The sequence below is a fragment of the Corythoichthys intestinalis genome, chromosome 16 (genome assembly GCF_030265065.1).
Source record: "Corythoichthys intestinalis isolate RoL2023-P3 chromosome 16, ASM3026506v1, whole genome shotgun sequence".
Lineage (NCBI taxonomy): Eukaryota > Metazoa > Chordata > Actinopteri > Syngnathiformes > Syngnathidae > Corythoichthys > Corythoichthys intestinalis.
In genome coordinates, this window is record NC_080410.1 from 50943253 (window position 1) to 50966266 (window position 23014).

General features: G+C 38.8%; 1 protein-coding gene across 1 annotated transcript; it reads left to right on the forward strand.

Moving 5' to 3' along the window:
• The first annotated feature begins 1062 nt into the window (after nucleotides 1-1062).
• Nucleotides 1063-20329, forward strand: dnaja3a (DnaJ heat shock protein family (Hsp40) member A3a). Its single transcript, XM_057817793.1, has 11 exons — nucleotides 1063-1326; nucleotides 1548-1672; nucleotides 1748-1831; nucleotides 1895-2101; nucleotides 7687-7839; nucleotides 7929-8076; nucleotides 9960-10024; nucleotides 11879-12007; nucleotides 12101-12216; nucleotides 13877-13974; nucleotides 20141-20329. The coding sequence occupies exons 1-11, from the start codon at nucleotides 1083-1085 to the stop codon at nucleotides 20161-20163; spliced, it is 1392 nt and encodes a 463-aa protein (XP_057673776.1). The 5' UTR covers nucleotides 1063-1082; the 3' UTR covers nucleotides 20164-20329.
• The last annotated feature ends 2685 nt before the right edge of the window (nucleotides 20330-23014 follow it).

Genomic DNA, 23014 nt, shown 5'->3' on the forward strand with positions numbered 1-23014 from the left:
GGGGGGCCTGGCCCCCCTGGCCCCCCCTTAAAATCCGCTTATGTATCAAGGATACAATGGTATGATCCGGCAATCAGGGGTGCTCATTACGTCTTTAATGCTGCAGCTCCACAGAAGAAACCCGGTTTACTCCGAGAGCGGAGGAGCGATACTTGGGACAAGGTAAAATTAAGTTAACGTAGCGCTAATAAATAAAATTAACGTTACTGTACCTTACTAACGTAACGTTAGCCCTGCGGAGGGCTAGGTTTCTATTAATTATGACTACTGTTGATGCGTGGCTAACGCGTTTTTCATACAGGTTTTATTTATTCTGTAAAAACACAGCACTGTAGAGTGATGAGGGTGTAAAATAAAAACATAATAAAGCTAACGGTCAATTTTAGCTCAGTAGTCATTGATGAATAAAACACCAAGTAGCACTGGTCCCTAATGTGCTCCAATACAGCAGGTATCATATATTTATTTTGAACACTGCATAAACTCAAAATCTTATCAGGACTTACAATTTACACCGGTTTAAAACTGACACAAATGGAAATTCAATTGAAACATGTTGGAAAAACACCTAACTTTTAAGTGATGTGTGTTATCAAGCGTTTACATTTTTAGGTAAGAAATAAGAACTCATGAAAAAAATGTCTTAAGTTTTTTTAGGTGAGAGCAGTGAAATTTTTTTTCACGTCACATCTGAGATGCAATTGTTGGCTGTTTTCACCGATGCATGTCTAATATAAAGACTTTAGATTGTCTCAAAATTGTTCAATATTAGATGAAATGTCTTGTCTTCTCAGGTATATTTAAAATGGCTCTTTACCTAAAAAAATGTTTTATCTGATTAAACGATTACTAAAATATTCGATAGCTGCAGCCCCACTTGAGGTTTTTTTTTTCTTTTCTATTTAATTTGTATTTTTCCGCTTGACAAAGTACATTTTTGTCAACAAGCCGCTGGTGTTTACGTTGCTTTTCATGCTCAATAAAATTTCAATTTAACAAATTACATCTGCGCAATAATACCAAACGCCAGCAGATGGCAGCATTCCTCTATCAACGATGGTTGTTCCGAACAGCTTCCTGTCATGCGCAGTAGTGGCCAGAGTGTGGGAATGATGGCGTCTTCGGCTGCTCGCTGTTCCTCACGCTGGTTGACTGCGGTGGTTTCCTCCGGGCAACAGCACCGTGCGGCTTGCGTTGTTCTTTCCGCTGCCCGTGGCTCCAGCCGGGGCGTTTGCACTTTTGGAGCCGGGACGCTATGGACTGGCACCGGAGGGATTTCGCCGTGTGGCGGGGCTGGCAAAGGCTTGACATTGAGAGGGCTGCCGGGTAAGTGACGTCTGGGGTTAGCATCATGCTAGCTAGGCTAAGCTTGAATTCTGCCAGCATTCCTGATATCTATTGATATGTTACAAAACATGACGCGCTCTCAAAAATCGCTGGGCGGAGCTTCAAAATGAAGCATAGTATTTCTTGTTCAGTTTCTGATAAACGCATGTAGGCTTGTACATGTTTATGTAATGCAACAATTAAATGTCACTTAATTACAGGTTTCAAAGCGCCCTTTTGCGCCTTTCACGCAAGCTCCTCTGCCAACAATAAGCAGGACTTCTACCAGGTCCTTGGGGTACCTCGCACAGCGAATCAAAAGGAGATCAAGAAGGCCTACTATCAGGTGCGCTTTTGCCGGGTGCATTTGCACCTTCTATTTTGTCTAAATGTTCACAGCCTGACTTTAGTTTACCCCCAGATGGCAAAAAAGTACCACCCCGACACGAACAAAGACGACCCCAAAGCAAAGGAGAAGTTTGCTCAGCTGGCTGAGGCTTATGAGGTTTAGTGCCATTTTCTTTTTGACTAAAACACAACAGACTTCAATGATGGTTTACTCTCTCAGGTCCTCAGCGACGAAGGAAAACGAAAACAGTACGACGCGTACGGCTCGACTGGATTTGATACGGGACAGACCGGCGGCAGACAGCAGTACTGGTCCGGGCAAACCACCAACGTCAACCCGGAGGAACTTTTCCGCAAAATATTCGGAGAATACTCCGGAGGACGTGGATTCGGGGACTTTAATGCCATTTTTGATCAGCCGCAAGAGGTTCGTTACTAAACACAGAACTTGTTTCATGTCTTGCTAGTTAAGCTATTTACAGGCATGAAAATCTCTCACCTTTCGGCGAAATTCGCCGTTTTGAAGTCAAAAAGGGTGACCTACGTGAATTGTGTAGATCCGAGGAGAAATTCTTTTCGGGGGGGTATGGTCGGGAGGTTTTATTTAATTATTATTATCATCATCATCTACGTAAATTGAGCACTTCAGAAATCGGTCCTTTAAAAAAGTGACACTTGGACAGTCAGAAAATCCTTCTAGATGCTTCGCTGACGAGAACCAATCATCGGCCCAATTTACGTTCCATTGTTCTAATCGCGCGCACTCTTCACGTGTGCATGGAGTGCTTGGGGAGCCTTTGGTTGCTTTGCAAAGCTGCGAAAACAAAAAGCAGGCCTTATCCACACCGGGGCAGACCAGAGCGCAGCATACACACTTGCCCGTCGTATTTGTCAGCATATTGAATTTGGTAAGTAATGGTTTCAATCGTTTTCATATTTTGCGATATAATAAAGTTACTGCCATTAGTTGCAGCTTGTGTTGAACACTGCCAGAGCTAGCCAAATCTCCCGTGAAAATAATAGCACCCGTTAAGTTAGCGTCAAGCTTGTGTATTCAGCGGTAATATAAACGAAGAAACACACTGTTGAGTCAAATTAAGCGGCATGCTCTCGGATGGAGGTGGGCGGCTCGCATTGGTCCCGTCGTCCGCCTGAAACGCGTTATTTTCGGCTGGGACTTGATCTGACGGCCGGTGTCGGCACAACGCCGGCCCGACGAGTGGTGGGAAGGATTCTTGCTTGTTAAAGCTTTTCAGAAATACAGTGATCCGTCGTTTTTTGCGGGTAATGGGGACCAGAACCCGTTGCAATAAGTGAAAACCACGAAGGAGCCCCCCCCCCATATTTTGTGTGTGTTGAATGTAGAGCTGAAACGAATACTCGAGCAACTCGAGTAACTCGAGTTTAAAAATTGATCCGAGTAATTTTATTCACCTCGAGTAATCGTTTATTTTGACAGCTCTAAGCATCACGTTTCGCTCGGACTACTTTTAATGCGGGACAACGCGCTGACGTCACGTGCGTAGAGGAAGAAGCAATAAAAAAAATATAAAAAACATTTCCGCAGCCGACATCCGCTCCAAACTACGCCGACCTTGCTAAAAACTAGCCCGCATGATGTTAAGTTGGTAGCAGGTATCATCTGATGAGTCTCATAGAGATCACATGTATGTTGAACTAGATGCAAAATGACAGACTCGGCCGCGTCTGGGCAGCGTTAATAAACAGCCGCCATCTTAAAGCAGTAGAGCGCTAAGCGCTAATAAAGAGCGCTAAGCGCTAATAAATAAGATTAACGTTACTGTCTGAGTCACTCGCTCACGTAACGTTAGCCCTGCGGAGGGCTAGGTTTCTATTGATTATGTCCACTTTCGATGCGTGGCTAACGTGTCTTACATACAGGCTTTAACATAACATAGCTTTGTGGAGTGATAAGGGTGTAAAATAAAAACTCAATAATGCTAACTATCAATTTTAGCTTAGTAGTCATTGCTGGATAAAACACCAAGTAGCACTGGTCCCTAATGTGCTCCAATACAGCCTGTATCAAACATTTATTTTGAACACTGCAAAAACTCAAAATCCTATCAGGACTTACAGTTTAGACTAACTTAAAACTTAACTAGAACTTAAAAATGGCTTGACACAAATACAAATTTAATTGAAACACGTGGGAAAGAATCTTTTAAGTGATGTGTGTTATCAAGCGTAACGACATTTTTAGGTATAAAAATGTCGTTATGTATATATATATATATATATATATATATATATATATATTTTTTTTTTTTTTTTTAATAAGATCTAAAGGTTTTTTTGAGTGAAAGCAGTGAATTTGTCTTTTTTTTTTAAATTCTAGTTACATCTGAGATGCAATTGTTGGCTGTTTTCAACAATATACATCAAAAATAAAGACATTGATTGACTGAAAATGGTTCAAGATTAGATGAAATGTCTTGTTTTCTCATGTATATTTATAATTGCTCTTCACCTAAAAATATATTTGTTTTATCCGATTCCTCGATTAATCGATAGAATTTTCAGTCGATTACTCGATTACTAAAATATTCGATAGCTGCAGCCCTAGTTGAATGTATTTATTCAGATTTTACATTGAAAAAAAGATACATATATAAGGCCCCAAAGTATCATTTATAAATTGTTTTTAAGCACGTCCCACCGAATTATTTTTAAACAAGAATAAAACAACAACAAAGTTTTTCTATGATTTTTTAATTTATTTTTTTTTAAGTGAATTAAAAAAAATTTTTTTTGTTTGTTTGTTTGAAGCAACTTATTTTTTGATTGAATGATAAAGACACAAATGTCCTAGCCAAAATGTGGCCCAAACACAAAACAACATTACTTCAATTGAAAAAGTTGTTTCATCAAGAAAAATAGTTTTCAAATGCTTTTTTTGTCAGAAATTTATTTTTGCAATCAAAAACACATTTTTTTTAATTGAAGTGACCTTTTTGGTATTAAAAATAATATTGATAGAAGCAACTTTGTTTTTGATTGAAGCAACTTTTTTTTGGATTGAATAATAAAGACACAAATCTACTGCCATAGTTATTGAGACAGAAAGAAATTAAAACTTTAAAAATGAAAGCCACCGGGGAGTCTGATTTATTTATTTTTATTTTTTTTTAAATTTATATTTCATTATATAGACATGCCTTTTGATTGAATAATAAAAACACAAATCTACCTCCATCGTTATTGAGAGAGCGATAAATTAAGAAAGCTTTAAAACTAAAAGCCACCGGTAGTCAGTTTTTTTTTTTAATTTTTTAAAAAAAAATATTTATATTTCATTATATAGACATGCCTCGTAAGGAAAGGAGATTGAGGGATAAAAAGAGTTGGATGAGGCTGCTAAATAAAGGCAGTGGATACCTCATCAGCTGGGTGAATAGCACACTTGCTAAGAATAAATTTGCAAGGATAGTCGGGTATAAAATACAATTATAAACACAATTACAATGTTATTTTTCTATAAGATTTTATGTCATTGCTTTGTTAATTATTAGGTGCTAGAGTTGTTATGTATAGATGATCATGAAATAACAGTTTTGAGAAAACTGTGCTGTTGGTGGCTCAGTGACCATCTGATGTGGTTTGTTCTCAGATGAACAACAAGTTGAGGAAGGAAGTTTTGATGCAGAGGTTGAAGGAAGAAAAGAGGCAGACTGACTGAGTCACAGCCAGAAAGTGATGATGACAGTGTTGATTTCTATTCACTGTTGCCCCCTCCTATTTAAAGTATTTCACAGTCATAACCAATTATTATCTTAAGCTGGTTAAAATTGAAGTTATGTTGTTTTAAGGTGTATTAAATACTTGTTCATGTGCCCATTTTGATCTACGAGCACCCGCCCCTCCACCGGTCTCTGCACGGCCCTGCTGAAACACAGTGTGGGTCGACAGATCTCAATATTTTGTACAGTGTACTGGAACATATTTCCTCCACACCATTCTCACCTTTTTAACCCCTGACCCATTTTCATGCCTGTATTTAGTTTGTTGTAATCATTTCCATTTTGTTAGGACACCATGACTGTGCATGACATTTGAGTTAATTAATCACCAGCCTTTTTTTGTCATTGGTCGTCCAGTTTTGCCGTTTACAATATTGAATTGAAAATTGTCCCTCATTGTCTCGTGAGTGCCACAATATAGAATCAAAATGCTATATACAGTGGGGCAAATAAGTATTTAGGCAGCCACCAATTGTGCAAGTTCTGGAGAGACCTGTAATTTTCAACATGGGTAAACCTCAACCATGAGAGACAGAATGTGGAGAAAAAAAAACAAAAAATCACATTGTTTGATTTTTAAAGAATTTAGTTCAAAATTAGAGTGGAAAATAAGTATTTGGTCCCTACAAACAAGCAAAATTTCTGGCTGTCAAAGAGGTCTAACTTCTTCAAACGAGGCTCCACTCTTATCTGTATTAATGGCGCCTGTTTTAACTTATCGGTATAAAAGACACCTGTCCATAACCTCAGTCAGTCACACTCCAAACTCCACTATGGCCAAGACCAAAGCGCTTTCGAAGGACACCAGAGACAAAATTGCAGACCTGCACCAGGCTGGGAAGACTGAATCTGCAATAGGTAAAACACTTGTTGTAAATCAACTGTGGGAGCAATTATTAGAAAATGGAAGACATTCAAGACCACTGATAATCCCCCTCGATCTGGGGCTCCATGCAAGATCTCACCCCGTGGCGTCAAAATGATAACAAGAACGGTGAGCAAAAATCCCAGAACCACACGGGGGGACCTAGTGAGTGACCTGCAGAGAGCTGGGAGCGCAGTAACAAAGGCTACTATCAGTAACACAATGCGCCGCCAGGGACTCAAATCATATGATTTGTTAGCATCCAGAGCTGTCGTGTGCTTTACATACACTACAGGCCAAAGAGCACACCTTGTGTAATCCATGTCTTGTACATTGTAACGCGTGGTAGCTTGGATACGTGTATAAAAGTACCAAAAAGGGGAGAAGCTTCCACTCATGCACATTTATTCACAAAAAATAATATTTCCACCTTGACCATTCTTTACTCGGGAGCTCAGCAGTATGCAGAGTCACTGTCGTCACTGTAGCGTGCCATAGTGCTTTGATTATTTAGTATGATTTGGGGAAAACTCCCACGAAGAGTATTCAGCAAAAAAGATAGCAATACCAATCCAAATCCGCGTTTTTTACTCACTCGTAGATCCAGGAATTAGTCCGATGCCAGGGCAATGTCGCAGCCGTGATCAGGCCGTCGATTCCACAAAATAGACTGATCCGAACAGCCGCTGTGGGACCGACGAATCAAAAAAATGGACAGATCCGAAACCAATATTGCAGACGTGGTGGGACCGTTGGATCCAGAAAATAGACGGATCCTTTACCTGACTGAAGTTCCAGGAAAAATGTTCGGGCGCCAGTTGTAACGCGTGGTGGGTAGGATACGTGCATACAGGGACCAAAAAGGGGAAAAAGCTTCCACTTATGCACATTTATTCACTAAAAATAATAATTCCACCTTGACCACTCACTTCACTCCCCTTGTTTCCACTTGACTGGAAATTGCATCCAAAAGCAGCACATCGTGGCATTTTACTTCGCGAGTTTAGGGAGCAATAAGCAATTGTTGAACACGAAAGATACTAATGACGTCATCACTTCGAGCCCGCAAACCATGGCGCCAACTAACGGTCAAAATATGGACTAAATATTGCCATTGATTTAACATTTTATATGTTTCTAACAACATATTTTAGTACAAGAGAACAATTGTGGTTTATTAGAGCCTACATGTATTTAAGGTAGAGGATCACTTTAAGAGGCTCCCTTTAATAGTGTCACATATAAGACGCTCTGGATTGTTTGTTGCATCCAGGGCCAAACTGAAAAAAAAATACATGACTTATAGTCCCAAAAATATGATAAATTGCCTCTTTGGTGTACAGTATTTGTTTACGTCGTACCACACTTTGGGTTTTCTTTCCACAGTACATCATGGAGTTGACGTTTACTCAGGCGGCCAAGGGCGTGAACAAGGAGATGTCCATCAACACGGAAGCAGCCTGCCAGCGCTGTGACGGGAAGGGCCACGAGCCGGGCACCAAGGTCCAGCACTGCCACTACTGCAACGGATCCGGCATGGTAAATTTGACAAACCAGAAATATTACCCCAAACATTTTAAGAATCTTTCAGCAGATTGCAGCATATCATATTACCATATTCCTCGCAGGAGACTGTAAACACGGGCCCGTTCGTGATGCGCTCCACATGTCGGCGCTGCGGCGGCAAGGGAACGGTCGTTTCCAACCCGTGTCACACCTGCCGCGGGACCGGACAGACCAAGCAGCGGAAAACCGTCATAGTGCCCGTACCTGCCGGTCTGTCGCGCAACAATATTGAACAATGTTGGACATCTATAACTAACTGACATGGCAAATAAGTTCAAACTAGGGCTGTCCCAAATGACTTATTTCCTCCCGATTAGTCAGCCGACTTTTTTTACGATTAGTCGACTAATAACTTTTGAAAAAAATTTTTACTACTTTAATAATGACATTTTTGTTCAAGCTTATTAATTCACAAAAAACATTTTGGAACACCTAAATTCTTTATTAACATATAAAAACATAAATACCAATAAGAAATCACAAACAATGAGGTCAAATGCTGCAGGCATTAACTAGTGCAAAAAAAATGTAAACTGAAACATTGTGACTTCACCTCTTTAACCCTATATTGCCAAGTGTATCACATTTGATAAACCTACAATTTCATGATTTTGAGACTAATTCAGCATTTTGACATTTCTTTTTGAAAAAAAAATGATGGATGCAAGTCAACACATGCATCTTCAGGTTCCATGAAAAAAACAAACAGGATTTACCAAGGGTTAGACATATCTCAGCGCTTATTACACATATTCATTTTGACTTTTCTTTTTACAAATTTGAAAAAAAGGTTTCATTAGGACCTTATTTTTCAAATTTTGGGATTCTCTGATGATTGTTTCATATTGCTGGGACAACCATTTTCAGAATAATTTGTGTGAGTTCAGATGCTTTTTCTGGTGGGCATTCCGCATTTTTGGGGGATGGGAAAAACTGTTCCAACTTTTCTTTGTTTTAACCTGAAAATAGCTCAAGTAGAGGGCAAACTGAAATATTACAATTATTTTGAATGAAAGGCACACATACCCACAGTAACAAAAATTAGATATATAGTATTAATTTTATAGTATACTACTATATGTAATACTTCATAATATTAAGTAAATAACATTAGTGCAGTCATGGATTACAGTAAGCAGGCCAGTGCTTTTTCCATATATTTTATTATGTATATACAGGACATATGTATACATTTTCCCCAAGTGGGAGCTTTCATGATCATGATATGTATTAATTATTTTATTAAATAAAAATGCACGTTGATACGACGCACATAAAGGCAACTTCCATTTAAAAAATCGTTAGAAAGTTGTTTGGATTTACAATCCACTAGCTTGTTGTTTCTTGTTGTCTTCGAAAATTACACTTGGGTGACGGCGCTTCAAGTGTTCGTTCATAGCCAACGTCGTGCTACCGTGGTATGCGAGCTCAGCTTAGCAAAGAGTACACAAAGTGGCACCCTCCATATTTTCCTTGAAATAATTCCAGGCTCTGGCTATTCTGGTCTGCTTTTTTGACTTTATGCCGTTTTCACGTGTTACCAATTCTGCCATTTTTGGTAATTGGCCGTGTTTTAAACTCCTCGCCATAGTGAGGAGTGAACCGGCGATTCACTTGGCTCGTTGTCGTCGGTTCGTCCGGGTTCGTCCGATTTCCTCCTCAGGATGGCGGCGGCGTGCATAAAAATACCGAGAGGCATCGGCTGGCTCTTTATGGATACTTTTATTGACCAAAACAAAAACGTGGGGGACGCAGCCACTCAACTCGGCGCTACCCGCACACTTTTCCAACTCACCCATCTCGCTCCCTCTTTCTCGCTCGCTCGCCCACTTTCTTCCTCTTTGCTCAATCTGACAACGCCGGTCACATTGAAATAACAGCGGCCCCCTTGGGGGTGCCAGTAACAACCGCTTGTATCGCGAGCACCCGCCATTCTAAACTTTATCCGCATGTAATTTTTTTTTTTTAACCCGTCATTACCCGTCGACGGTATGTTTTGCCCGTCGACGCATTTACGTCATCGATGACGTCGACTAGTCGGGACAGCTCTAGTTCAAACTAACAAAAATCTGTTTGGTTCGGTCGTTCTGCAGGAGTGGAGGATGGCCAAACTGTGCGAATGCCTGTCGGAAAGAAGGAAATCTTCATCACGTTTAGGGTAAGTCAGCGTTATCGAAAAAAATAATCTTCTCTCAGGATTGCTACATTAAAGCAACACTGGGTAACTTTTCAGTTTTAGTCCATTTTAGCCACACCGGTGGACAAAAGCGGGAGTGTTTTGCCTTAAGGAAGACTGCATTTCCCATGAGGACCTTGGATAAGCTCTAACTGACAGAACAAAAATGGCATTAGTTTCTAACCTATTTCATATTCTACACTAAGCTAGCTTTCAAATGACGTGTTACGCATCGCTTTTCTAAAAAATATTAATTTTACTTAGTGCTGCGACGATTAGTCGATTAACTCGAGTATTCGATTGGAAAAAAGATTGAAATTAAATGTTGCTGCTTGAATATTTGTTGAATTAAAGTGGCGTTGTAATGTTTTTTTTTTTTTTTTTTGAAAGTTTGCATTTAGTTTTATTGATTTTGGGTGGATACACTGCCCCCCAGTTGCAGCAGTGAATATGACATCTCATTTCGCATAGATGAATCCAACTGCTCCCTGTTAAGACCAACCTTAGCTAAGTTTTTGTTTGAGCTAATGCATTCATAATTTAGTTTCTAGTTATATTTAGCCATTTTTTGTGGGAATATGTGTTTGAACCATGTATTAAGAGCTTTGTGAAAACAGAAACCGTTAGCATTTTATAATATTTAAGCAAGCGGAATTTGTTTTGTAAGTTAGCCAATTGTTCATTTGGTAAACTAGGATCCTCATTTATTTATTTTATACCGTTTGAGGCTCAGCTCAGGTATTTTAAGTTTTTGTTCCTTATCTGATTATAAGAACTAACTAGTTCATCGATTAATCAACGACTAAAATAATCTATAGCTGCAGACCTATTTTTAATATAACCTAATAAACCAATAAATGTTTATTAGATGGGGCTTTGCATAGCAAAGGCCCATATAGTAAAATTCTTTTTTTTTTTTTTTTTACAGCCCGAACTGTTTGACCGGTTGGCACCATTCAAATATTGAAATGACTGGAATTTTCATGCGACACCGGGAATTTTTCAAATGACCCCCCAAAAAATTTCCGTTCGCCCGTCAACAAGGTTTTTTAAAAAAAAAAAAAAAAAAAAAAAAAGTTTTTCAAAACATTACCTGTCCTACAATTTTTTACCAAATCACAAAATTTACACATTTAAAAATTCCAGGACGGTGAAGGGCATAAAAGATGTATACAGAATTTGGCAAGGACTCACAATTCCCACCAAATTTGCCAAAAACTTGCCCATTCAGTTCTAACGGGACACCATTAAAAGCCATGTACGTCCAATTTTCCCTTTCATTTTCAATGGCTGGAGAAAACAGGTCCTTGTGATTTTTGACCATTTACCATGACGGGCCATTGACATTCATTTGGCGCCCAAGTAAGTCGATGCCACTGACAGCCATGTACGTCAAAATTTCCCATTGATTTTCAATGGCAGAAAAACCTGTGTGGTTGTGATTTTTTGACCAAAAACTTACCATTACAGCTCACTGACATTCAACTGGCGCCCAAATTAAGTTGATGCCATTGACAGCCATGTACGTCCAAATTTCCCATTCATTTTCAATGACATTTAGATTGATCAACAAGATTTGTCCTCGAAATGTCCCCAAATCAACAGGAAGTGACCTGACAAATCTGTACCTACCACAGCAAAGCCCCATGGTAATTTCTCCAGAAATTGCACTTTCTAGTTCTTTTATAAAACTCACAAACAAAATCGTTTTCATTGGACATGATCACATATCGGCTATAATTTATGAGGCAATATATTACCCACTAAAATTTGTTGTTGCGACACACCTATTTGAGCTTTTATGTTTTTACTATTTTAATGTGTTTGCGATTCTAGGTCCAAAAGAGTCCGGTGTTCAGGCGGGACGGCGCCGATATCCACTCGGATGTTTACGTCTCGGTGGCGCAAGCCATTCTGGGTGGCACGGCCAGGGCTCAGGGCCTCTACGAAACGCTCAATTTATCTGTAAATACATTAATAAAAAAAATAAATCAAGCGGATGGAAATAGTGACTTATTGATTTGATGAGAGGAATGTTAACACGGGCTCTCCCATCAGATTCCCGCCGGCGTCCAGACCGACCAAAGGATTCATCTGGCGGGCAAAGGAATCGCCCGCGTCAGCGGTTACGGCTTTGGAGATCATTACATCCATATTAAAATTAAAGTACCCAAGTAAGACGCCGAAGAGAGGAATGCGATAGCAATGTATATGAAGTATGTACAGTGGTATGAAAAAGTATTTGAAGCTTTTGGAATTTCTCTCATTTCTGCGTAAAATCACCATCAAATGTGATCTGGTCTTTGTCAAAATCACACAGATGGAAAAACAATGTCTGCTTTCAATTAAACCACCCAAACATGTATAGATTTTCATATTTTAATGAGCATACTATGCAAACAATGACGGAAGCGGGAAAAATAAGTGAACCATCACATTTAATATTTTGTGCCCACCCTTTGGCAGCAATAACTTCAACCAGAAGCTTCCTCTAGCTGCAGATCCGTCTGGCACATCGATCAGGACTAATCTTGGCCCATTCTTCTCTACAAAACTCCAGTCGTTCAGTCAAATCCTGGGACGTCTAGCATGAATCGCTGTGTTTCGGTCATGCCATGGCATCTCAATAGGGTTCAAGTCTGGACTTTGACTTGGGCACTTCAGAATGTGTATTTTGTTCTTCTGAAGTTGATTTACTTCTGTCTTTTGGATCATTGTCTTGTTGCAGCTTCCATCCTCTTTTTAGCTTCAACTGTCTGACAGACGGCCTCAGGTTTTCCTGCACAACTTTTGAATTCATTCTTCCATTCATGATTCGAAGTTGTCCAGGCCCTGAGGTAGCAAAACAGCCTCAAATCATGATGCACCCTCCACCATACTTCACGATCGGAATGAGGTGGTAATGTTGGTGAGCTGTTCCATTTTTCCTCCAAACATGACATTGTGTTACTCCCAAACAAATCAACTTTGGTTTCATCAGTCCACAAAATATTTTACCCAAACTTCTGTGGAATGTCCAAGTGCCTTTTTGCGAACGTTAAACGAGCAACAATGTTTTTTAAGACAGCAGCAGCTTCCTCTGTGGAGTCCTACCATGAACACATGTCTGTGCCATAGTTTTACATAGAGTTGATGTGTGCACAGAGATATTGCACTGTGCCAGTGATTTCTGTCAGACTTTAGCACACTCTAGGGTTCTTTTTTTTACCTCTCTTAGTATTCTGCGCTGAACACTTGGCATCATCTTTGGTGGACTTCAGAGAAACAGCAGTGCCAAACTCTCCATTTGTAGACAACTTCTCTGACTGGCGATTGATGAACATCCAGACTTTTAGAGATGGTTTTGTATCCTTTGCCAGCTTTATACAAATCAACAATCCTCGATCGCAAGTCTTCAGACACCCCTTTTGACCATGATGCACATAAGACATAAGACACATAATGCTTTTCATCAAGACATTTAATACCAGGTGTGTGTTTTATATTGGTCAGGGCAGCTTGAAACCACTCATCAGTGATTGGGCACACACCTGACTTAAAATGTTTGGTAAAAAATTGCTCTTTTAAGTCTCCTTAAGCAGAGGGTTCACTTTTCCCATTTCCCATTGTTTGCATCTTATCCTCATTAAAATATGAAAACCTATGAATCTTTGGGTGGTTTTAGTTAAAGCAGACATTGTTTTTTCATCTGTGTGATTTTGACAAAGATCAGATCAAATTTGATGGGGATTTTAAGCAGAAATGTGAGAAATTCCAAAACATTCAGATACTTTCTCATACCACTCTAATATGTCGATGTAATATGAAGAAGCTGTCATTTTCTCATCCCCGCAGGATGCTGACAGACCGACAGAGAGCTCTCGTCATGAGTTACGCCGAGGACGAGGCGGACGTGGAAGGAACGGTTAACGGCGTCACGGCCACCGCCGCAGGTTTGTGCAATGTGGAAGTCAGTAGTAGATGAAGTACGGTTGGTGCTTGGGGTACGAACGAGTTCCGTTCGAACGCTGGCGACGTAAACCGAATTTCTGCGTAAGTCGGAACTAACCCTTCAATTGACGGCCATGTTTGTTGATTCTATTGATGCCAATGTACTTGAATTCCATTGACGCAAATGTACGTCAATGCCATTGATGGCCAGGGATGTCCAAATTTCCCATTCATTTTCAATGGCAAAAAAAAAATGTCCGCAAATCAACAGGAAATGACCAGATATCAATAGGGCATGTCCCCCAAATGACCTGATATGACCAGGACACGCCCCCCAAAATGACATTACATGACCAGGACACTTCCCCTAAATGTCCCTAAATGAACTGATATAACCACGACACGCCCCCAAATATCCCCAACTGACCTGATATGACCTGGACATGTCGCTGTAATGTCCCCAAATCAACAGGAAGTAACCTGTTATTACCAAATGTCCCCAAATTAACAGGACGTGACCTGATATTGTCCCTGAAATGTCCCCAAACCTGGGCGGGGCTGAGATCTGTATCTCCACACAGCAAAGACACAGAGTAATTTCTCTAGAATTTGCAGTTTCTAGTTACCCCAAAATAACCATCCAAAAAGTCTAAAAGTATCGTATTTTGTTTAATGATGGAGGATACACTGCCCTCTGGTGGCGGCATTAAGTCTGGCTGGACCCATGGATAAAAAGGATAGCTGCGCTCTAGTTTGGCCCACATCAGGCTGTAAGTTATTTCAGCTAATATATGTTTGTGGGTGCATTTGTAGTTAAGTTTAGAAGTACAGTTTGTGGAGTTACATGTGAGCGATTTGCTATGAAAATTGTCAATACGTTAGCATTCGTAGCATTTAACCTAGCGGACTTTTGTTAGGCTAATTTAATCAACTAAATTTACATATTGATCAGACTCGATGGACTTTAGAACACCAATTGCTTTGTGTTTTATTTAGGGCTGTCAAAATTATCGCATTAACAGGCGGTAATTAATTTTTTAAATTAATCACGTTAAAATATTTAACGCAATTAACGCACATGCCCCGCTCGAACAGAATAAAATGACAGTACAGTGTAATGTCCGCTTGTTACTTGTTTTTCGGTGTTTGGCTCCCTCTGCTGGCACTTGGGTCCAACTGATTTTATGGGTTAGTACCATGAGTGAGCATGGTGTAATTAGGGCTGTCAAACGATTAAAATTTTGAATCGAGTTAATTACAGCTTAAAAATTAATTAATCGTAATTAATCGCAATTCAAACCATCTATAAAATATGCCATATTTTTCTGTAAATTATATACCGTAATTTCCCGAATATAAGGCGCACCCGTGTATAATGCGCACCCCAAATTTACTTGTAAAATCTAGGGGAAATTATTGTACCCGTTTATAATGCGCACCCTAATTTTAGCACCAATAAATAGAAGAATACAAGAAAACAGAGCTTGTGTACAGATACAGAGATGTCATTTTACTGACTGGTGAAACACAGCTCAAGCATAGCACATTGGTAGTTCAAAACATTAACGTGAACTGACAATATTTACGGTAATAATATGATTTGACAACTTCTCCAACTTACCAGAATCTAGGAGAAAACAAAACAGATGTGACTTTTCTTATAAAGGCTGCTGTATAACTTGCTCGTTTCCTCATGATGAATAAATGTTTCTTCCATGGATTGATACGGTAAAATGAAAGTGAGAACGTAAGTCGGAAATCCGTGAGAGCTCATAGCTGTCAGCACGACAGTAATAAAAGGAACTATTGTTAATTGGGTTTGAGTTTCCCGAGGGACCGATATAGTTGACGGACACAGGAAGTGTGTGTCCTTACATTTGTTATGGTCCGAATTGCGGAGCTGCAATAAACGTCGACTCAAATGAGTTCAAGAAACTAAATTCTGTGCTTTATGAAGAGTGAAAAAAGCAGAATTTAACACAGACGAAATCATTCGGCCGATTAGAGTGAAGTATTACCGAAACAAAACGGTGACGTCACGTACCGTAATGGTCGGCAACGGGTGGCCGCATACGTTTCTTCAACACAACGTGGCCGTGTCAATGAAAAAAAATCGGTTTGTATATATATGTAATACATATATATTTCTGTCTCCATCCATGTACCCGTTTATAATGCGCACCATGAGTTTACCAGTTGATTTTGGGGGAAAAAAATGCGCGTTATAGTCGGGAAATTACGGTATACTGTAAAATAAATTGTTGGAATGGAAAGATAAGACACAAGATGGATATATACATTCAACATACGGTACATAAAGACTGTAGTGGGCATTTCACTCTACTGTCATTTAAATCTGTCTATGCTGTCCTCACTCCGAACCGAAGCGTGTACTTTTTCCAAAGCTAGACAGCTAGTGAACGACGCCTTAATAATCAGACTTATTCCTTTTTCGTCTGATTTATTAACAAAATGGCCTCAAACCTTTGTCCTCTTTAGACCGTAGTGAAACTACAAAAAAAAGTACACAAGCATTGCATTAGCAACACTGTTAGCTTAGCACGCTATACAGGTTCACTAAACATAAACAAAAAGCGTCTCATACAAAAAATAGAACATTTCGCTTACTAACATAATATGTACATTCTTCACAACAACCATACTTACGGACAAATCTTGTCCAAGGATCATATAAGCTAGGGTGACCACATTTTGATTTCTAAAAAAGAGGACACTCAGCCCGGCCTCAAGATACTTGAATTTTACTCGAAGTTCACTCAAAGATGCCTATATCACTTTAATATATTTAAAGTGTGCCCCCTCACTCTGGATGGAAAAATGCAGTTTGAAAGAAAAAAAAAAGACTTAAAAAAATATATATATATATATTCATATATAATGCAGACCCATAGGAATGTAGTCCAGTCAATACACATACACACAGTAGGCTATGTGCCAACTAAACATTTTTATAAATTACTATCACGACAATTGTCCTTGACAAATTGTTATTCCCATTCAATTGATGTTCTCATTCAATGTTCTAGATTGCACACAAACAAAAACCGAAATAAACTGACAAACTATTCAATCAGCATGAACGTTTCCCATAATGCCTAGCGCGGTTTAGCTTACTGATAGCCAGCTGAGGCAAAAATCAAACTTTGCTATAAAAGTTTACAATCATCGGCAGCGCGCCGATGCGACACCAAACGGGATTTTAAAGTCAATCTCAGACAGAAGTCAACAGTTGCCATTATATACGTATTTATCATTTAAAAAAAAAAAAAAAAAAAAAACTCCAGGCATTGTGGCCAAATCGTCAACCCAGTCGATGGCGGTAATGCCTCATGATAGGGGTAAACTGCCAACAAAAACAAGAAGAACTACTACTTCCCTCCATTCTCGTAGGAGCCATGTCAACTGCTGCCACCCAGCGGTCGGAGGGATTCTCTTCAAATTGGTCCCGTGAATAAAACTAAAAAAATTCATAAAAAACGGACATTTTAATGAATTTATAAAACCCGCCCGGACCACGAGGACACTACGTGAAAGTAGGACTTGTCCGGGCAAAAGGGGACGTTTGGTCACCCTATATAAGCACAACATTACAACGTAGGCGTCAGCCCGAGACGTCATGCAGCCATATTGAACTGGCAAGAAAGCAGTAAACCATGTCGCAAAGCCACCACAAGAGTTCGCTGTTAGACAGCACAAAAAACCTTGCTGTAAAACTTACCAAAAGGCAGAATACTGTCTGAGCGGGACGTGTGTTAATTGCGTCAAATATTTTAACGTGATTAATTTAAAAAATTAATTAACGCCCGCTAACTCGATAATTTTGACAGCCCTAGTAATTATTGACATCAACAATGACGAGCTACTAGTTTATTTTTTGATTTAAAAATTTACAAATTTTAATAAAACGAAAACATTAAAAGGGGTTTTAATATAAAATTTCTATAACTTGTACTAACATTTATCTTTTAAGAACTACAAGTCTTTCTATCCATGGATCGCTTTAACAGAATTTTAATAATGTTAATGCCATCTTGATTTATTGTTATAATAAACAAATACAATACTTAAGTACCGTATGTGTAATGTACAGTATATATCCATCTTGTGTCTTATTTTTCCATTCCATCAATAATTTACAGAAAAATATGGCATATTTTATAGATAGTTTGAATTGTGATTAATTACAATTAATTTTTTAAGCTGTAATTAACTCGATTACAAATTTTAATCGTTTGACAGCCCTAGTTTTATTGTTAAAATGCATGTTGTGGTGAACATAAGTGTACATACGGTAGAGATGTGCATCGGCACTGCCCTCACGATTCGATTCGATTACGATTCGGAGGGCCACGATTTGATTCGATCCGATTCAGAGGGTCACGATTCGGTTCGATTCGGCAACGCATCGCGATGCATTAAAGCCTGGGATGCATTAAAATTCTAAAGCAAAGCATATTTTTCGTGAATCATGAGGCAACACAAGCGGTCAGACAAACAAATTTTTATTGGCTCTGATGTCACTCCTGATTGAAGTCAGATGAAAATAGTATACTTTCAGATATATATATATATAAACAGATAACAGCATTTAATTAGTGCTTTCTCTTTTTTTTTACACACAGTAGCAGCCTTTCACACAGTGCAACATCTGAACTCCTGTGCAAAATCAGTAATAAGTCACTGTATTTTAGTCACAAAGACCCATCAATAAAAATATTCAAGTAAATATTAAAGAAAACGACAAAGAAAATATTGTAGTGCCGCAGCATCTTTATCACAATAACAATCCAGGGAATTGATTGATATTTGAATGTAAAGTAGCTCCCTCTACAGTTGAGCCTAGATCTTGAGCCCGAACTTGAACCCGACCCGACCGAATTTCGGGCCGGGTCGGGCCCAAAATGTCAATTTACGTTCGGGTCAGGTCGGATCGGGCCGGACTTCACTCCCGCTAACGTTTTTTTAAACAAATATATATTTGTATACTAAAAGAATGTATGGATGTTAAACTCAGGAATACTTGTTATAAAATAAATAAATTGGATGAAACGGAGAGAAGGCGCTTTTGTAATCACAAACATGAGCCAGTGCGTTGTTTGCGCACATGAACGCCGTGGCCCCACCCTCCTTTTAATCTTCCCCACCCGCTCTTGGCGCTCTCCGCAAGTCTGCAACGCTGCATCCTGCTATTTTGTTTTTGAATTTCAATATAGAGCCGCAAGAGGTGAAAAGCAAACTAAAGACTGTAGGATTGAAAAGGCAAGAATCCACGAGTGGTGTGTGGAAAGGATTTAAATTGATAGTGGAAGATGTTACAGAAAACTGTCGGCCTTGCCGAATGCAACAAATGTGGCGCTTTGCTCTCCTACGAGAGCAGAAAGACTGGCACATTGACGCTGAGCAGGCATTTTAAAAACTGTACTGGCCTAAAAGATATTAGTCAAACATCGTTATTATCATTTATTTCAAGGGCTGCACCTCTTGGTGCTAAGCAGGACATCGTGGAGTTCGTGGTGTTCCTTAAAACATCTTTATTTTGTTTCAGTGCTCCTTAAGACAGGTTGTTCTTTTGTGTGTTCTGATGCGAGTCATTAAAATAAAGAATGTGATTTAAAAGTATTTTAGTTTATTTTTGAATATGCTGCTGTTCCTCTCCTTGTCAGAGAGGCGCGTATAGCGAGCACAATATCCCAGACAGACATATATTTAACAAACCTTTCCAGCGTTATTTCGTTGTGTAAATGCATTTATAATTGTAATAAAAATATGTAGACTATTTAAACATCAAGAAAACTTGCGGTTTTTTCTGCCAACTCGAAGAAATTGAAATAAATGTCTATTGCATTTTGCCGAGGAATGACACATGAACTATCCACCTGATAGAACAGACACACAAATATAAACGATATAAATGTTTATTGAATATGCATCTTACAGTCTTGTTTATCTGGGAGAATTTGTTACAAAAGACAGGTTTTAATTTATCCTTATGCACATAGGCATCGTCCCAGTTGTGATCACACAAAACGCAACCACGCATTGCATCGGGATGCATCGCCGCATCGATTATTGTTGACACCCTTAACATACGGTATGTGTGTTACAGGTGTATTCTGTTTGTTGACTCCCGATTTTATTCTCTTCAAGGTAAAAGGTCTTCCTGGACATGAGAGCGCCGGGAGCAGCGTGTCGTCCCGCGAGGACAAGGAGATCTTGTTCTGAACGTTGGAAACGCTTCATCCGTTTTAAAAGACTGTCAAAGAAGGTGAACGAGAGCAGTTTGCCCATGCAGAAAATCATCTATGAAGACACATTAAAGGGTCGCTTGTCATGATACATCCTGTTGCTTATCGTGCTTTCTACAACGCTTACGTGTTAAGCCACTAACATTTTATTTTGGGTAATCTTCTTTACTTTTATGTATATGTAATAAAGCTCTAATTTCTTCTGATTAGTTGGTAGCAGTCATGTGGTTTTACTGCTTTATAGTTAAACGCCTATTCGACGGGTTATAGAGGGTTCGAGGATAGATTAGTTTTCCCTGAGACTGACGTGACGTCATTTCAATGCCGTAAACTTGAATTCTTCCACGGACAAGATTCATCGTCGTCGAAAAGAGTTGTATTTACTGTACACACTAGGAGTGGGATCCTCGTGTTACCTCACGATACGATATGCGATACATGATAACGATGATCTGACGATACAACGATTATCAATGCATTGGTCAGGAAATCATTCTAGGATATTCGACAAACTAATAAACAGGAATAACAAGCTTCTTTTGTGAATTGGAATGAGTTTATCCCTAGTAGACGTCCAATCCGTTTGAACCGGGAGGGTGGCAGCGAATGTTCATTCGCTGCCACCCTCCCGGTTCAAACGGATTGAACGTCTATGGCCGTCAATGGCAGCCAATGCCAGGCAATGAGGTCATTTTGGGCCATTTAAGGTCATTTACCTGTTGAGTTTCAGTTACTTCCTCTTGATTTTGGGGTATTGTACGTAGGGCTGCAGCTATCGAATGTTTTAGTAATCGACTAAAAAATTCTATCGATTAATCGAGTAATCAGATAAAACTTTTTTTTTTTTTTTTTAGGTAAAGAGCAATTATAAATATACATGAGAAAAAAAGACATTTAATCCAATGTTGAACCATTTTCAGTCAATGTCTTTATTTTCGATGTACATTGTTGAAAACAGCCAACAATTGCATCTCAGATGTAACTAGAATAAAATAAAGAGTAATTCACTGCTTTCACTCAAAAAACTTCTAGATCTTATAAAAGAAAACATATTTCTTACCTAAAAATGTCATTTTGCTTGATAACACACATCACTTGAAAGCTACGTGTTTTTCCACACATGTTTCAATTGAATTTCCATTTGTGTCACGCTATTTTTAAGTTCTAGTTAAGTTTTTAGTCTAAACTAGGGTTGTTCCGATCATGTTTTTTTGCTCCCGATCCGATTGTTTTAGTTTGAGTATTGCCGATCCCGATATTTTCCGATCCGATTGCTTTTTTTTGCTCCCGATTCAATTCCAATCATTCCCGATAATTTTTCCCGATCATATACATTTTGGCAATGCATTAAGAAAAAAATAAATAAAACTAGGACGAATATATACACTCAAGCTAGCTGCATTTACTAGCCGACTAGCATCATACTTCGACATATTTACGTGAAATAAACTCTTAAATGCACGTTTTTTTGCTTTTAACCAAGATTCGAGACTGTTTTATGTCCTTATCTGTAAATAATTCAGGGATGTAAGCATTTAATCACAAAAATTTTCAACGGAAAAGCTCCGTTTACATCAGGCGGCCGCTAGCTACATTAACAGACTAGCATTGTACTTGGACATATTTACGTAAAATAAACGCTAACCGCGCGTTTTTTTGTTTTTGCTTTTAACCAAGAATCGAGACTGTTTTACATTTATATAAAGAATTCAGGGATTTAAGCATTTATTCACAAGAATTTTCAACGAAAACTCTTTATGATTACACTGTCAGTTTTGACGCCCAACAATGCAGGCCCCCTACTAATCGGCCCAGCCAATTACATTATAAAGTCTGTATATATTTAATTCCCAAAGTTAAATACACTATTACTTCAATGTTTTATTTACCCCCCCCCCACCCAAAAAATCTACAAAAACTTTTTTTCTCCCCAACACAAGGGGGTGCTACAGCACCATCATTACCCCACTTCCAGCGCCACTGGGTTTGCCCCCAATTTACAAGCGTCATTCCATTTAACTGCCAGCCCTCTAATGGGTATGTCGTACGATGAAGTATAACAAAAAAATGGCATCACACATTACACTAAAAGAAAACAGTATTTGATGCAACACTAAACATGTAGACATCAATACAAAAAAATTCACTCAAATATTAGCTGTCTTTAGCGAAGCCATACTGGTTTTGAACTTGAAAAAAAATTGCTTTATAATTCCAAAGTGTTCGGCATACCTGCGTACCCAAGTGACAATAGTGACGTATGCCCTTACAAACCGATGACTAATCTTACAACGTTCTAAATAGCGTGCAATATGAAGCAAAAAATAAAGCTTTATTTTGAAAATAAAATGAGTTTATTGGTAATATTGTCACAAATAACCTGGTGCAATCAAAGAATATCTTTAGCTATGTCATAATTACTCAAATTTAACTGACTTTTTTTATAATTGTATGTAGCACTTTGGCCAATTTCTATCATGTCTTTTGATGGCTGCACTTCAGCTCGCAATTCAGTTTGACTTGAAGGTAGTTCGTTAGTGTGTCCAATTAAAAATTAAAAAGGTCAATTGATATAATTACCATTGCAATATTTCATTTCTTTTGCTAATTCTGAGAAGTCATCAGCAATAGTTGCAGGCAAATTGTGTTCGGCAACAAATTGGCAGAATAAAATCTCCGCTTTCGTCACTTTTCAATTTGCAGACTGCATCTTTATGACTAGTGTTGCTTATCTTACTTTCAAAAAGAAATTAGTTAGTTACAAATGACTTCTCCC

Coding starts and splice junctions, on each gene's coding strand:
- dnaja3a (XM_057817793.1), top strand. CDS start 1,083: ATGCGCAGTAGTGGCCAGAGTGTGGGAATGATGGCGTCTTCGGCTGCT. Junction 7,840..7,928: donor ACTGCAACGGATCCGGCATG/GTAAATTTGACA, acceptor TATTCCTCGCAG/GAGACTGTAAACACGGGCCC. Junction 13,975..20,140: donor CGTCACGGCCACCGCCGCAG/GTTTGTGCAATG, acceptor ATTCTCTTCAAG/GTAAAAGGTCTTCCTGGACA.